The following is a 17,543-nucleotide window of genomic DNA, read 5'->3' on the forward strand; positions in this document are numbered from 1 at the left end:
TGCACCAACATACAATATTTTCTGTTCAAAATTACCTGTTCTTCGAATGTTATTGAAATAGCAGATTTGTTTGAAAATCTCTTCTTGGTCCCTATAACTACCAGTTCCAAAGAAGTATATTTATAGCTTCATTGAGCACTTCATATGGTAGATTTTCCTCAGTACTCTGAATTTAAATACTACCACTCTAGTACGGAAACATAGACTACCTCCTCCAATTCCGCCTATTACCTATGCATTGGCATATTCAATGTAATTAAACAAAATGCCATAACGACTAAACAAATTTCCCACTGTACTTTTTCGCCATTTATTTTTCCGAAAAAGGGTCCGTGCGGCACTGATTTTTTTTCGACTGGTTGTCCATTTTCTGCTATCATATTCTGCAAAAATCATAATTGTTGTTAGACTTATTCAATGTATTATTTTTTTATTTTTAATTATTCGATTCGAAATTACTCGATTATAATTGCATATATTCGATTATTTGAATTAATCGAAAGATCAACCGACGTCTCTAACCATTATTTCGGTCGAGTTCTAAGTTCGCTTTTCCTATTTCGAACGTTTTCCCCTTTTTCGGGCGGCGAATATCAAACTAACATTCCTTCCCTTCCCCTGGTAACTGTAAGGACGTGGCCGGCGTCGTTATTGACTATTTAAAGCTCGATTCACCGAATCTTGTGCAATGAGAATGGTTTGCTACTCCCAAGCGTCATTCAGTGTGTTCTTTGTGCAATTTCGCTGGTTCAGGTCAATCGCGGAGAGCAACTACGAAGTGCACAGTCTACCCAAGCTCAAGCTCAAGCTGAAATGAAATTTTATTATTTGAATAATTAGAATTTCATTATTTTTGGTCGAAATATTCTCGAGTTGCTGATTCACGCAAGTGTTTGTTTAAGATTCTAATAAAATAACAATGAAATAATAAGCTTTACAAAAATAGATAACTAATTTCTCTCAAATAAATGTTGCTGACAAAATATGTCCGGAATGCAAATCATAAATCAAAGTGTCCGTATTTTAAATCACGAAACAAAGAAGAAATTTACAAATGTTGAAAAAATATAAAATTATTTTGTGAAAATCTGTGATTTATAACTTACATGAATTTCTTCTAATTCTATAGGAATTAGAAGGTAGTTTTTTCAAGCTATAATATGTCAATATTTTTAGTGGTTGAAGTTATCGTTGTAAGCGCTTAAATGTCAGGATTTCGATGCATGAACTTGAGCGGATTTCAAACAAGTTGAATAAATCCAAAATATAAATGTAACGCTAACAGAAAATGGCCAAAAATGAAGCTGCATGTTCTACTGGTTCTAGGTAGGTGCCCCCATGGCCGAGTGATTAGCGTCGCACATTTTCATGCCGGGGGTTCGGAGTTGATTCACCATAAAATTTATCACAACTGCTAATTTTTATAGATCGCGTTTACAGTCAAAACTGCCAGCTAAGAATCAATTTTCTCAAACAATAACCGGAACATGGTGGGGTGCCCATCCAGGAGACCTCATTAGGCTGTACAAAACAACGATATTATCAGTGTTAGAATATGGCAGTTTTTTCTTCCGATCAGCTGCCAGCATTCATATTCTCAAGCTGGAGAGGATACAATATCGTTGCTTGAGTATAGCCATGGGGTGGTTGCATTCGACGCATATGATGAGTCTCGAAGTCTTGGCAGGAGTATCTTCGGCTCACAAAATTATCTTACAGATTTCTAATCCGTTGCATGATCATGAATCCATTGGTGATTGATAACTTCGAAAATCTACTCCAACTGACTCCTCAGTCAAGTTCAATATCTTTATACCATGAGTACCTTACCCACGACTGTCACCCTTCACCAGGCATCTCCGCTCCGATGTTACTCCGCCGATATTTTCGGAAAAATAACGGGAAGTTGGATCTGATAAAATGTTCTTCACTGACCGTTCATTCATAAACGGGTCCACTGGCTTCGACATCTTCAATGAAAATTCCTCTCTTAAACTCAGAGATCCTTGTTCCGTGTATGTCGCTGAACTGGGTGCGATATACTTCCACCAGGGAACATTGAAACAATATCCATCGACCATTATTTTATTTTTTCAGACAATGTCAGCTCAATAGAGGCAATCCGCTCAATGAATGTTGAATGAAACACTCATCTTATTTCTAACAGAAATAAGATAACTTTTGAGTTTTTTGGTCGAAAAATTATTTTTATTATTACCTTAGCATGGGTTCTCTCCCATTGCTCGATTCCGGGGAATGAAAAAGTTGACTCGCTAGCTAAGATGGGCGCTTCAGAAGGCACACTTTTTGAAAGACAAATTGCTTATAATGAATTTTTCCACATTTCTCGTCAGCACACACTCATTAAGGTAGGTTTAGAGTTCCCGCGAACGTGAACGCGGACAAACACTTTTTTGTTAATAACTCATCAGTCCATATATAAAACGCGAGGAAAACATCTTGACACGATAGGAAGAAACATTTTCTCGTTGAAAATCATGTTTAAACACAATTCATATTGATAAAAGTGGGTTAATTCAATATTTCACAAAGATTCTGAATTTCCACCGTGGAATCGAGATGTTGGTGAACTCACCATAGTTCACCGACCTCGGTGAACGTGAACATGAAAACAGTGGTGAATATAGACGTCAAAATATTCCTCCGTTCATGTTCACGTTCGAATGTCCCAAGGCATACTGAAAATTATTTCACCGTGAACTGTAAAAGGATATGTTTAGTAATTTTCAAGTTTTCAATGAAAATTTTGATATGGATGCAATTCCATTCAATCGGATCTCTGTTTATTTACTTCACGTTTACTGCCGAACTTTTCATATGAACGTGAACGTGAACAAAATCATTCTATTCACCACGATTTTTTGAGTTGTTTGTTCGCAATGTAGTTCACCGTGAAATGATCGCACTATTCCACCATCTGTTCAAGTTCACGTTCACGGGAACTCTAAACCAGGCTTTAGTTGGCAGCGCATGTGGAGAGAAGATGAGTTCGGTCGTTGGTTACTCACGATTATCCCCAAGGTCTCAACGAGTGCATAGTTTAAGGGATTGAATGTAGGTCGTGACTTCATTCGCCTGATATCTTGGTTTGTGTCCAATCACTACAACCTAAACGCGCGTCTTCATCGCATTGGGGTCGCAGCAAGTAATCTTTGTGATTGTGACGATGGCTACCACGACATCGAGCATGTTGTCTGGTCGTTCCATGTTGCCCGCCCTTAGCTCTCCAGAGCATTCAGAGCACAAGGCAGACAATCGGATATTCCCGCCCGGGATATCTTAGGTAACCGTGATCCTGATCTTATGCTTCATCTATACCTGCTCCTCGGAAACGCCGATGTGAACGTTTAATGATGTTTCTGTCATCAGCAGAGAAAATAAAACGCGTGTGTTTCGCAGAAGGCTCAATAACAACTATTATTTTATTTGACGTCTCTCTAGATACACGGTAAGTCAACTTTAGGTAATTCAATTGCGTTTTACTCATTTACACTGTTAATAGTTTCCTCCGTTGTATCCCTGTATCATATCCCTCCTATCCGATCGATAAATTTTACTTAGTCGCGGCAATACATACACATATTCCTTACAGATACACGAGCCGAAGGTTGTGCAGGCCACTGATCATACAACAAGAGCCAAAGATTGTACCACTCATGACAACTCTACGCGAGCTGAAGATTGTGCCGGCCAGTGACCATTCTACCCTGAATTCCTCGAGTCAAGAGAGACGCACCATGACGCTGATTATCGGTCAGTTGCACCCAAATAGGAACCCGTGTCGGCCACACGTACAGAGCATCGGAGACTGCAACATTCCAAATAAGATACTATGTAATACTAACTTCGAACCAGTAATCGGTTACATATTACTAACATAGTCATAAGGCAAACATTGTCGAAATATTGAACTCCCGGCCTCGCCAGGCTAATGCCATATGAACTTTACTAAAAATATATATTTTGGAGAAAAAAGTCATTCATGCTCACGCGCTTTTATCTTAACCTATGCGCAACTTCTTCATGTGACAAACAGATGTCTCTCAACATAACATTATGCTAGTATGCTAAGGAGAATGACATCCTTATCTTACGACACCATGTGACTTTTATTGGAAAACACTAAATAATCCTTGTTTGTTGAAACATATTCGATCCCTAAAGATCAACAACGATTAGGATTTTGTAGGCACCTGGCAGTGTCGTCATACGAGACCGATACGTGGCGCATTGTCATAGAAACGCGCTGGGTGAGGCCCCGTACACTTTAGTGTTGCTTGAAGAGTCGAACCGAAGAGAGAGAGTTCGGAGAGCTGGAGTTGTGCGCGCGCGTATACGGTTTTTCCTCTGAATACACATATTTTAAATGTTTTTTTCCTCCCTCGCGCCTACCCGTGGCAGTCATCATCAGGCGTCGTGCGTTTGTTCCCGTTCGAACGCAACTGTGTGTGGTGTGTTGTGTCGCCCGTCCCTTTCTGGTAGTAGAAGGAAACCAATCTGCTCGCTCTCGTTTCCTCCGGTTTTCATCCGCACATACCTCTTTACGCTGTGTGTGGAACCGATTTCGTCATTTTCTATGCCTTACTACACATTGTTGATGTCGGATTTTGAGGCCTAATTGGACTCATTTTCGGGGTTAGCGAGATTGTTTCTATTCATTTTTGGCACAGTATATTCGTCCGTGACCCTCCCAATAAGTGAAGCTCGTTTGTTTTCACCCGCTTGGGGAGGTTGGGAAAGTTCTTCTGCAGCCCACAGTCCGTATGTTTTGGGTGCGATAATAACTCAGCCGATACTGCATTGCATACTCAGCCTACTGTGTGTATATTGACACAATATGTTAACGGCACATACCAGATTATGATTGCGAAAAGTGTACAGTGATGTTATCTGGGTGGGTAGCATAGAATCCATGATCGGCTGACGATCGAAGGCGTTGTGGAGCTGAGAAGACACAACAGCACAAAATTCGGGGTGTGAGTGCGTGCGTTTTGTGCCTCCATAAAGCATAGATCATAAAGCGAGTGTGTTTGTGGTTAGAAGAAAGAGAAGAAGAAAAAAATAGAGAATGCATAGAGCTAGTCGTAGGGGAGAGGAAAGAAAGATTATTGTATGCTAGATGGATCAAGTTTATAGAATGCGATCATAGCGAACGTTGGAACGTTTGTGTCAGAGACATTTTCCATTGAGTGGTCTCACAGTGTTACTTTCGATCCCTTGCTAAGAGGCTGGGAGAATTATTTGAGAGTTAATTAGTGATATCTCCAGTCAATTGCGTTGCACTCAGTGACTGAATCATCCGGAGGGAAATACAAACGAGGGAGTCATCGTTTCCAGCGAAGGTGAATTGCTTTGATGATCTGATTGCCAATAAATGCCAAGCGCTGGGATATAATTGGTACCGTAAGCAATGCAGGTGGAATCGCTGAACAGCGCTGTAGCGAATTATCGTCCATCGAATTTCAATCGCGTACTTGAACTTGCCGACGATGGCGTTCGAGCAAATAGCTTGAGCTAGCGAAGAACACCACACACATAAGTGCGAATCGCTTCCAAGAGTAAACATTGAAGCTAAACGCGATCTGTCAAAGGATTTCAAGATTGTTGTGGAATGACGTCAGGCTCATGACTTTTTGTTTCTCTTACTGCTAAAGTCACAGTCTTGGTTATCCATCGACATAGGAGGCAACTATACGTGCTTTGAATGTGTTGCCAGCAGCTAAGCCAGAATCGTGAATTATGAGGGAAAATCAAATGCTGATAAGCAACGTCGATGAGTTCAAAAAATGTTTGCAATATGTTACCGCAGTGCGATTCGAACGAAAATAACAATGTGATAGATGCGGATGTTGCAAATACTAAGGCCACTACCACCAACACCAGTAGTATTGTTAGTCCCACAACGACGACGACGGCGACGCCGACTGCGACCAGCACCATTACTAGCCACGATCATACGGCAACGATGTGCAAAACACAATCGATGACTACGTCCGACAGCGGCCTGCAGATAATGATGGCATCTGCTGGTAATGTAAATTCCACCAACACAACCGACAACAGCAGCGAGATGGATATGATCAATAGCAAGGATCCGTACGCCGAGCTGGAGAGATACCTGGAAAAGGTCAAGGTAAGAAATCAAACATAAGACTAAACCGAATTCATTCCACGTGTGCTGGTTCAAACGTTGAAAACCATTTAAAAAAACATCCCCTTAAAGTTACCACTGATCGTATGTTACAACCGTCTCAATCAACCCACCAGCAGTTGTTCATGAGGTTAAGTTTAATACTCATGACCCCCTAAATACATATATCTCTGCTCGGAGGGGTCATAAAGTCGATTGTCGCTCGGACGATGTTTTTTTCTTGAGAAAGCGGTTGTCTGTCTTGATATTATGAATCATATTGGATCTGCTAATACTGTGGTGGTAATAGATTCGAACCAATCTTGTATTATCAAGAAGTTAAGAACCGGCGATTGTTTGTTAACACTGAAGGACTATGGGCAATAGAATCAATCAAATGTTGAGTATGTGTAAACCATCGGCTGAGTGTTTAATAGTTTGATGTTCAATTATTTTACTATGGTTCAAAAGCCCCCAGGCTTACCTGAGCGTTACTTCAATTTAATTTTGTATTGTACTGTTGACAGTGAGTTTAGCTGATAATAGGGAATGTTTCGAAAGTGCGTTGTTGACATTAATTTGAATAAAAATTCTTTAGTTTATAAATTTCAGTGATTTAGGTACAGCGCAGGCTCAATTATATACAGTCTTTGATTTCTTTTCACTGTATATAATCGAATCCTGTATAAAAGTCAAAAGTTAAAACAAAAAAAAATTTATTTGTTTTTCTTGTCCATATTTTTCGTTTTTTTATTATAAAAGAAGAATTTAATTTTTGGTTCATCCCCTTAACACTAGATTTATCAGACCAGTCATTCCAATTCAAAATGTCTACTACATACAACATTTGCTTTCCGAAATGATGTTATAACTTTTGTACCTATAAGTAGAGAATACATTTTATGAACTTAATGTTACTTTATATACAGTCAACTCTCCCTAACTCGATGTTCTGTATCCCGATATTTTCCCTAACTCGATGGATTTTCTGGCACCTTCGATTTTACAAGTATTCTTCTCTCCATAACTCGATGGGTTTTGATTCATTTTTCCATGGATTTTCACCTCCCTAACTCGATTGATTTTCGCGTACATGTTTTTGTGCGTTGTTACCTCTGATTTTCAATTGCTCATGAAAGTGAAGACGGAGTGTTCGTGTCATCAAGCAATTTCTTTTCAAGTATGGAAAACCACGAAAAACCTTTCAAGCGAACAATTAAAACGCTAAATATTGCGCAATGTTTGGGCATCATCGAGCAGGTCGAAAAGTATGGACGGAAGGAGACAAATAATTTCAGTATTGCACAAAGTGCGGTATCAACACTATTCAAACAAAAGTAAAAATGGAATCGGAATGGAAAATTGAATCTAGACCAAAAGCATACAGGTAAACTTCGATATAACGTACATTTCACTTTCAAAATTGTACGTTGTATCGAATTGTACGTTATATCGAAGCTTAATAAAGTACTCACAAACGTAGTCTATAATACATTATTGTGTTGCTGTTTTAGTAAAGTTAATGAATAACTTCAATCAGAAGACGAAACCAGCCTTTCTCATGATGTTTTCCTTCGTACTGTTGATTAAAACTTGATTCATTTAGAATCCGGAATCACAAAACCAGCTGTATTTCGGGATTTATAGAAGGTACAAAACTTGTTTTAGCATCACAATACGGGTAATTCACTGTTCTATCAGAAAAAAATATTGAAAAACAATTTCCTTTACACTTTGGAAATGTGTACGTTATATCGAGGTAAAATGTACGTTATATCGAGTGACGTTATATCGAGGGTACGTTATATCGAAGTTTCCCTGTATAAGGTTGGTCGGAATCTGGTGCTGGAGCGGTGAATGGATTTTTTGCCTTATCAAGCCAGAGAGAACAATTTACCTCTCTCAGGTTCTATTCTTCGGGATATGGCTTGCGAATTTGTCCAGAAACTGGGAATTCCCAACTTTAAAGCACAATCAACATGGACGGAAGCGATAATCTACCGTTGCTGATCAATGGAAAGAGTAAAAACCCACGATGTTTCAAAAAGAAGCAATTTGACGAAAAATTTTCCTATGGAAATAGAAAGGTATTATTTTCGGAATTATGTGTAACGGTAATGTATCATACTTATATCTATTTCTTCTCAAAGGTGGTCATGTTCGTTGATAACTATACAGCGCACCCAAAATCTCTCCGACCAAAGCTCATCGATAAGTTTACAATTTTTCCACAAATCTTTACTTCCGTAGCTCAGCAGCGGGACTTCGACATAATCAGGAACCTGAATCAGTTCTTTCGCCATCTTCGATTAATTAGTTCGATTAGTTAAACGAAGGCAAGAAATGGAGGATATTTGTACTTTTTGACCTTCATGTTATTCAGCATTCTTACTGTATTTTGATGCACTGCAGGGCCCTTCAGATATAATTCAAATATGAATAATTTCAAGAATGAAAATTACCCTTTCAACATCAAAATGATATTTAAGTGGCTTTTATAAGTACAGTGGGTTAAAAAAATTTCAAGATTTTGATTGAGTTTTCATCAGGAATTGTTTATATCGATGTTGCAGCGAAATTAAGAGAGATAGAAGTTGGGCGTCAAAGCGAATGGAGAGCATTAATTTGATTGATAGACACAATCATGTTTAGTATGAACTTTTGGGACAAAATTAATAATTACAAATTTAAAAAAGAAGTAACTTTTAAATTTTTCACTTCCAAAATGTTATTTTAATCCACTAATTTAGATGTTCCACTACTATATCCTGTACTAAATTTTCTCATCTTTCACATGAAAGCAACAGAATCGTCTTCCGTAGCGTACTTCTTAATGTAGAGCCAGTTAGAGGCAACAGAGTCCGAAACAAAGAAAAAGTTCTATAACTCGGTCATCGTTGAAATTCGAACATATGCGTAGAAGGATTCTTTTCGTGAAATATAACCGTCTATCATCTCCTGAGATATTCTGAAAAAAAATATTTTTTTTATATGAGAAAGGTGCTTTTTCACTTTGAGGGAATGAATCAAGAATTCAAATTCATACCATAATTGGGACACCCTAATATATGACAATTTATGACATAAAAAAACATTATGAAAAAATGTTCTGTATCTCGATACCTCCCTAACTCGATGGTCTCCTTGGATATCGAGGGAGAGGGAGAGTTGGCTGTATATTAGTAACAAATATATTTTTTGTTATTGACATTTATAATAGTACCAGTCAAAATGACTGGTGCATGTTTCTATGAAGAAATGTATGATTTCGGGAGAAAAATAAGACCGTTTCAGTAAGAAGCCTACATAGGAAGAAAATGTCAAAACGAACAAAAGCAGTGATGATAACACTGCCGTAATCTCGCATACTGACGCAAGCGCCAAAGTTGACGTTTTTCGTTTTTCGTTATAGATCGATAAAGAATACCAAATACTTTCAATAAACTGCGAAATTTTGCAGAAATGTGGAAAAATGACCCCGTAAAAGCTTGAAAACGAAGTGGCGTAAGCGCCATTTCCACTGTGAGGTGGCGCAAGCGCCAATTTTCACTATGATGAAATCAAGCTGATTGTGATGCGATGAGATTTTTTATCTGATTTGATGGCATAGAATAAACGAGCTAGGACAGTAAATTTCACCCAACAACATATTCCGCGATGGACGTTCAGCATAATGAGAGTCACATGTCTTCTTTCTTGTAAGAAACCACATTTTTGAAAAGATTAAGCCAAATGTTTTAATAAAAAACAGTCCATCTCCACGCAGTACTACATTTATAATAATCATCTTCTATTAGAACTGCAAACCACGCATTTAGAATCTCTATTTATAAATCTAGTTATATATTAAATTCATAAAATCAAAGTCAGCTTAAAGGAATAATTGTTCCTAGATTGAGATGTATTTCTGTTATCATATTGCACATTACAATATTTATTGTAATCGAATAATTAATCGTCATCAATGTTATTGTTGATCGTGAGGTCTTCCCAAAAGTGTCGTTTATTCTCAGGCATCAAGGGACAAAGCTTCTTGACGATATTTTCTTTCCTCGACTGCGCAATTCCTCTTTCGGAAGAATTGAATCTTAGTGTTGATTGGAGGGTGAATGACGGTTTCTTCACTTCTTTCAGCTGCGTTTTGGTGAACAGTTGCACTCTCTTAAATTCTCCATCAAAACGCATCTTGTAGCAAAACTCAAAGCATCCTCGCGTGAACTGTATCTGTTTTACATCGGATAATTTGGGACGCTGCTTCATGTGTTTTAACGTGGATGGCTTTAATTGTATTTTGCTTTGGAAAAAATCGGTGTAATTCATTATTGTTACGATCGGCTTCTCAACTACATTAGCATGTTCGACGCACGTAACAAAGTCGGAAAATATGTAGAGCTCTCCTTTCTTATGTTTCTTCATACTTCGCTCAACGGCGGCATGAAACGCGTCAGCAGACATGAAAGTGTGCCCGGATTCTAAGTATTTGAACAAGATTTCTTCAGTGTTCAGGAGTGAAGAATTGACTAACAGAATCATGTGAATAAGAAGGTTCCAATTCTTGTTCTGGCAATTGTCTAGCCAGTATAGAACCGTGTTCGTGAACCATTCAAAATCAGATGTTTTGAGAAAACACTCATCAAATCTGATGACTTTCGTCCGCTTATGGTTTCGTTCCATAACACAGCATGGACTGCTCCATTCTTTCCTACTGCTAGTGGTGCAAATGCTTCATTCATGGCAACAATTCTCCTGGCAAAAATGACATCCTTAAATCGCTCCATCCTAGGTGTTACGGACAGATGTTGTTTATGCGTAAAAGCAATAAAGTAGGAAATTCCGTAATAATAAGAGTAGATCATAGGTAAGGTCATATATATTATTGTTAGCTTAGGAAAGCGATGTAAGCGCTGCAAAAAAGAATAGGCTATAAAAAGCAAGACAAAAATATACGTTTTTAAAAAAACAAGACCTCCAAGCGAGGTATAGAAATGTTTAGAAAGGACCAATGTAAGGCAATTAAAAGATGTAAGAGCTCAAGTGTTTTGTTAGGCTAGAAAACGCTTGTAGTTCGAAATTATTGCCGGTCATAAATTCAGAATGGACGAATATTTAGATAGCGTCCGGTAAACAATTTAATGCATGCATCATTTAGGATGCATTTTTATTACCCTTTTCCATCCCTAGCTGCGCTCAGCCAGATACACCAGCAGGGTGTAATAAAATAAAAGGATGTTATTTAGAGCGAAGGATGGAAAGGGGAAATCCAAGAATAAGATAGGCGCACCGACGAGGTGCTATAAACTTAAGGTATTTTCTTAGGGTAGTGCAGCCGTCTCAGACTGCACGTTACCATACGCTAGAAGAAGGGACAAGGAAGGTAGATGATCTAAACAAAACCGATATGTTATCGGTTTTCAAGAGAGAGAGAGGAGATGTTCCTCGTCATTCTTAGTTTAAGGAACCATGTATATATTGTGAAACTTTTGAATAAATTTTTTAGTATTGTAACAGAACTCACGCGAAAGCGTTAAAATTTTTCTTTCAATAGAGAAATTTTTCATGGTGGCTCCAGAGAGGAGCAAGTTTTTCCTTTTATTTAAGTACAAAATGTGTTAATTTGCGAACTCTTCTCGGCAGTGGATGCCAGAGGTGATGTTCGTGAAATCTTCTCAGCAGTGAATGCGAGAAGTGTGAATTTGTGAATTATCAAAAGGCAGTGGATGCCTAAAAAGTGCATTTCTTTCGCGAATTTTATCAAAAGGCAGTGGATGCCTAAAAAGTGCATTTCTTTCGCGAATTTTATCAAAAGGCAGTGGATGCCTAAAAAGTGTATTCGTTTCGCGAATTTTCCTAAGGCAGTGGATGCCTAAAGAGTGTATTATTTTCGCGAACTTTACTAAGGCAGTGGATGCCTAAAAAGTGTATTCTTTTCGCGAACTATTCATCGGCAGTGGATGCCAACAGTGTTAATCGCGAATAAAAAGTCTTTTTCAAAGTTAATTCGCGAACTCTTCAAATAGCAGTGGATGCCAAAAGTGAAACTCTTCTCGGCAGTGGATGCGAGAAGTGATAATTCGCGAAAATTTATCGGCAGTGGATGCCAACAGTGTTAATCGCGAATAAAAAGTCTTTTTCAAAGTTAATTCGCGAACTATTCATCGGCAGTGGATGCCAACAGTGAGTGTATTATTTTCACGAACTTTCCTAAGGCAGTGGATGCCTAAAGAGTGTATTATTTTCGCGAACTTTCCTAAAGGCAGTGGATGCCTAAAGAGTGTATTATTTTCGCGAACTTTACTAAGGCAGTGGATGCCTAAAGAGTGTATTCGTTTCGCGAACTTTACTAAGGCAGTGGATGCCTAAAGAGTGTATTCGTTTCGCGAACTTTACTAAAGCAGTGGATGCTATATACACACACATAAATATATGTTAATTCAAGTACCAGAAGGCAGTTATTATAAATATGACCAACTGCCGCAGCAGCACGTGGTCGTGGAGTTAGAAGCAAGAGGTAGCAGCAGTATCCTCGGCACAATCGAAGAGACCATCGCTAGAAATACCAGGAACTAACAACCAGCGGAACCAGAAGCAAGCAGCGGTGGCATTAGATGCAGCAGCACCAGCATTGGCACTATCAGAAGTGACAAGAACAATCCGAGCCAGAAGGTTTGGACCACTCAAGAACCAGTCGGCACCAGCAGCAGCAGTAGTATCCCAGCACCAGATGAGTTAATCGAAAAACAGGTATAGAATTAATCTATCTTAAAAATTATAGGGGTTGCGATAGCAACCATGGGAGTTTTTAAAATAGTGGCCAAGAGAGCAAAGAAATGATAAAGGAATAAATTCGTACGGCCAAGTGAGCCAACATTAAATTATAAACAATAAAATTAGTAGGAATATGGAAAACACATACAAGATGATTACCACTAAATACTTCACACGTAATGTGAAGGGTCACTGTCACCTATGTCACGAGTCTGATGAGGAACAGATGATTTATTGTTGCGAGTGTGAGCGATGGTTCCACTTGAGTTGCACTAATCTAAAGCAAGCCCCTCTAACGGGTGATCGGTGGATCTGTGTCAAATGCACAGATCTAGAATATAATTATTCGAAGAAAGTGCGAATAAGTGACTTAATAGGAATACTCGCTACTAGCATATATCCTAGTGGGTGGGGAAATTATTATAAGGAGGATATGCCAACCAAGCCGCCTCCATTTAGGGCAATTAGTGAATTGCATAGGCGAGTAAATGGCAATTCTGAATCTGAGTTTAGAAACTCAGAGGAATGCCATCAATTAAAAATGCCTCCTCCTTGGAATCCTGATCTAGTTGATTGCAGGAGGAAAGGTAATGATTCAGATGACAAAGTATTTGAATCATCTAAAGTAACCAGATTAATTGCACCTCCTCCGTGGAACCCTAAGTTGGCTAGGTATATGAGGAGGAAAAATGACAATTCATCTGAGTCAGAAGATTCAGATGATGAAGACAAACTTGAAGTGATACAAGTTGAAATGAATGAAAAACTAGGAGATGTTAGTCCTCAGAGCGGTGAAGATGGCTGCTCATTCCCAGTGAGGAAAGAGCCATTTAAAACCATATCAGTCGCAAAACGCGAATCTGATTATGAGAATAGTTTGCCCGCAATAGGCAAAACGGGTATCATCACAGATGTATGGGCTGTGATAGAAGAAAATACGAAAACCTCCACAGATAGAGGAATTATGGCGGAAAAGAAAAAACCATGCGTGATGCATGAAGTCAGGGCGGATGAGATATCTGCAAATAAAGAAATAGCGGATTCCAATAATGGAAACGCTAAAAATTTTAAGATAGAAAAACTATCTATCAACCTTCAAGATCCAGAATGGGAAAGGCCAGCTACTGGATTAATTAAGAATTCTGTTGCAACACTGATTGTTGAACAGAAAATAAAATACCCAACTGAAAAACGGTTTGAAGAAATAGAACCACCTGTAGCAGTAGAGGAAGTAGTCCTCAGAAATAGAACAAAAATATTAGCAAAATTTTATTTGAAGACGAAAGCCTGGCGTGAAGGTTTTAAAAAATTCCTTAGAAGTGCAAAGTTCATCCCAAAAATTGGGAGCCAATGTAAAACCAAAAGTGTTATCATCAAGATGGATGATTCATCACAAGATGCTAACATACAATTTGAAAACTCAACAAATATAGAGATTTGTGTTATTGAGCCTCCGAGGAAGGTAGCGCCAGAAATAACACCAAAGGAATTGTTTATAAATGAATCTTCATTTCTTCCAAGGAGAAATAATTCCCACAATAGAAAATCATATTCAGTCGATAATTATAGTATTGGAAATCTCGATAAATACTGTACCCCAGATTACCAGTATCCTCGACGTCGTATCAAAAACGACTTCCACTCTGTAACCGCGAGTTACACTATTGTACCATCATTAACGAAATATGATGAATATTCTATTTTGCAAAATTTGTGACATGTTGACAATATTTAGTCATAGGGCAACACATATAAAATAATGCGATCGTTATAGTTAAAAGCCATAGATTCGTATAAAATAGGACTACTTATAATTGAAAAATTATGGCTCTGAATAACTTTCAAATCTTTAGAAGACTGTTTCCTAAGTATTAGGGGCGTCTATTTACCTGTATGACAACGAGAGCAATACATCTTGAGTTAGCGCAAGATATGAGTTCGGATTCTTTCATTATATGTTTCCGCAATTTGCAAAATTATGGCCCAGATAGGGAAATTATTACCGTAGATCAAAACTATAAACTCTCTAATATAGAGGTTGGAAAGTTTGTTTTTCAACGTTTGTAATATGTTGATATTCTTTATATCTATATAAAGTATAGAAAATCTTAAGCTTGATAAAATATAAAGACGAAAATCTTAAAATGGAAATTTAACAAAACTGTTAACTGAATTAATTAGAAAATATTTTTAGGCAAATGATTTGCTTGAAGTTCAGCAAGTGAGCTGCTGAAAGACTTTAATACAATTTAAGATACAATTGTTTCGTTATAAAATGGACCCAAGAAAATGATAACTTGTAAGGTCCAAAATATCAATTAGAGCAAAAATGAAGAGACTGTCCGGTCAAGCGTCAAGCATTTGGAATGCTCAAAACATTACTCTGATGGGTTAAAAGTATAGCAAGTATTCTGCTGAAAAATATACATTGACCACTAAAGAAAAAATTATGGCGCAGCAAGTGATATGCTGAAGCCAGTTTCTATACGAATGATTGGCTCAAAGCTCAGTAAGTGAATTGCTGAAAGGAGCGATATCAACTGTAAATTAGTTGATGGTAGAAAAAATTAAAAATACAGCTATGAAGAATTTGGAAGACTGATTTGTTAGCAAGTGGATTGCTTAACCTTCAGCAAGTGATTTGCTGAAGGGGTCAAAATCAAAAGTTTCTTTTTTAAGCAAGTGAATTGCTTAAAACTCAGCAAGTGGATTGCTGAGAGTAACAACATCACCAGTAAGTCGGTTGATGAAATACAGCATGTGAGATGCTGAAGAAAGATTTTTTGAACAAGTGGTTTGCGAAGCTCAGCATGTGAGTTGCTGAGAATATGATCAATGCATTATTCAAATGACTATTAAAAGCATAGCTTCCAGTCTTAACTGAGGGAAAGATTGGAGATGGTTAACTATACAATGTAGATGACATTATGAGTTATTTGAATACAAGTAACAGGAAAAAAAATTGAATGAAATTTTTAAATGTATTTCAAAGTATATCACACTATGAGAGCATGAGTTGCATGCATAAAGAAAACGACTTGAAAAAGTTTATGTGAGCTACGATCAGTCGTATTATATGATTAGTCGGAACAGTTACATGAGAACTGAGGCTTTAAAATTGGATTTAGTATTCAGAGACAAACTTTAATGTTAATACTTGCTGAAGGAACGGTAATTGTACTACCAAAAGATTAGCACATTGACTAATTATTTAAAAAGGATGTTTTGAGAAAAACAATATCAGCAATGTAACAAGACAACTAGCAAAAGGATGTTGGATTCAAGATTCCTTTCTTGGCAACGAGATAACTTAGCATTAAAATGGAACGTTGTGTTTGATGAAAGAAAATCTTATAAGAGAAAAGAAAATGTAATTTGCATTTCCTTTAATGGAAAATATTATATAACACTGAACCTCAATGAATAATTTTCCAAAAAGAAACTTGAAGTTAGTTTATATAATTAACGGTTATATCAAATTACTAGTGAGAGCAATTATTCGAAATTTACGAATGTTTACGATTAGTTTGCATAACTGTATGCAGAATAAAAATGAAACAAAAAATACTATTATTAATAAAACAAATAATAAGTTATGTTTTCTAGTATAAACTTGTAAGTGTAAGTGTAAGGAAAAGATAATAATGTGAGTGAAATCAAATCACACAATAAAACACAGAATAAAGCGATACAGCTACAGATGGAAATATGTTCAAGCAAATGTATATGATTTAGAACATGTAGAACGACTATCAAAAATTTAAATTAAAATGTAGAAAAGAATGATAATACTGAAGAATTTGGTAAATCTATGGAGTAGATTTACGGGGTCCGGAATGTTACGGACAGATGTTGTTTATGCGTAAAAGCAATAAAGTAGGAAATTCCGTAATAATAAGAGTAGATCATAGGTAAGGTCATATATATTATTGTTAGCTTAGGAAAGCGATGTAAGCGCTGCAAAAAAGAATAGGCTATAAAAAGCAAGACAAAAATATACGTTTTTAAAAAAACAAGACCTCCAAGCGAGGTATAGAAATGTTTAGAAAGGACCAATGTAAGGCAATTAAAAGATGTAAGAGCTCAAGTGTTTTGTTAGGCTAGAAAACGCTTGTAGTTCGAAATTATTGCCGGTCATAAATTCAGAATGGACGAATATTTAGATAGCGTCCGGTAAACAATTTAATGCATGCATCATTTAGGATGCATTTTTATTACCCTTTTCCATCCCTAGCTGCGCTCAGCCAGATACACCAGCAGGGTGTAATAAAATAAAAGGATGTTATTTAGAGCGAAGGATGGAAAGGGGAAATCCAAGAATAAGATAGGCGCACCGACGAGGTGCTATAAACTTAAGGTATTTTCTTAGGGTAGTGCAGCCGTCTCAGACTGCACGTTACCATACGCTAGAAGAAGGGACAAGGAAGGTAGATGATCTAAACAAAACCGATATGTTATCGGTTTTCAAGAGAGAGAGGAGATGTTCCTCGTCATTCTTAGTTTAAGGAACCATGTATATATTGTGAAACTTTTGAATAAATTTTTTAGTATTGTAACAGAACTCACGCGAAAGCGTTAAAATTTTTCTTTCAATAGAGAAATTTTTCACTAGGCAACTGGATTACCT

At 37.4% G+C, this 17,543-nt stretch overlaps 1 protein-coding gene across 1 annotated transcript in view; it reads left to right on the top strand.

Moving 5' to 3' along the window:
* The first annotated feature begins 4,283 nt into the window (after window positions 1–4,283).
* The window catches only part of LOC129763324 (stAR-related lipid transfer protein 13), a 59,214-nt gene continuing 45,954 nt past the window's right edge, over window positions 4,284–17,543 (top strand). Inside the window, exon 1 of the mRNA XM_055762274.1 lies at window positions 4,284–6,154. Coding sequence (XP_055618249.1) covers window positions 5,795–6,154 — 360 coding nt within the window. The 5' untranslated portion in view covers window positions 4,284–5,794. The remainder of the gene's footprint in view (window positions 6,155–17,543) is intronic.

This window comes from Toxorhynchites rutilus, chromosome 1 (genome assembly GCF_029784135.1).
Source record: "Toxorhynchites rutilus septentrionalis strain SRP chromosome 1, ASM2978413v1, whole genome shotgun sequence".
Classification (NCBI taxonomy): domain Eukaryota; kingdom Metazoa; phylum Arthropoda; class Insecta; order Diptera; family Culicidae; genus Toxorhynchites; species Toxorhynchites rutilus.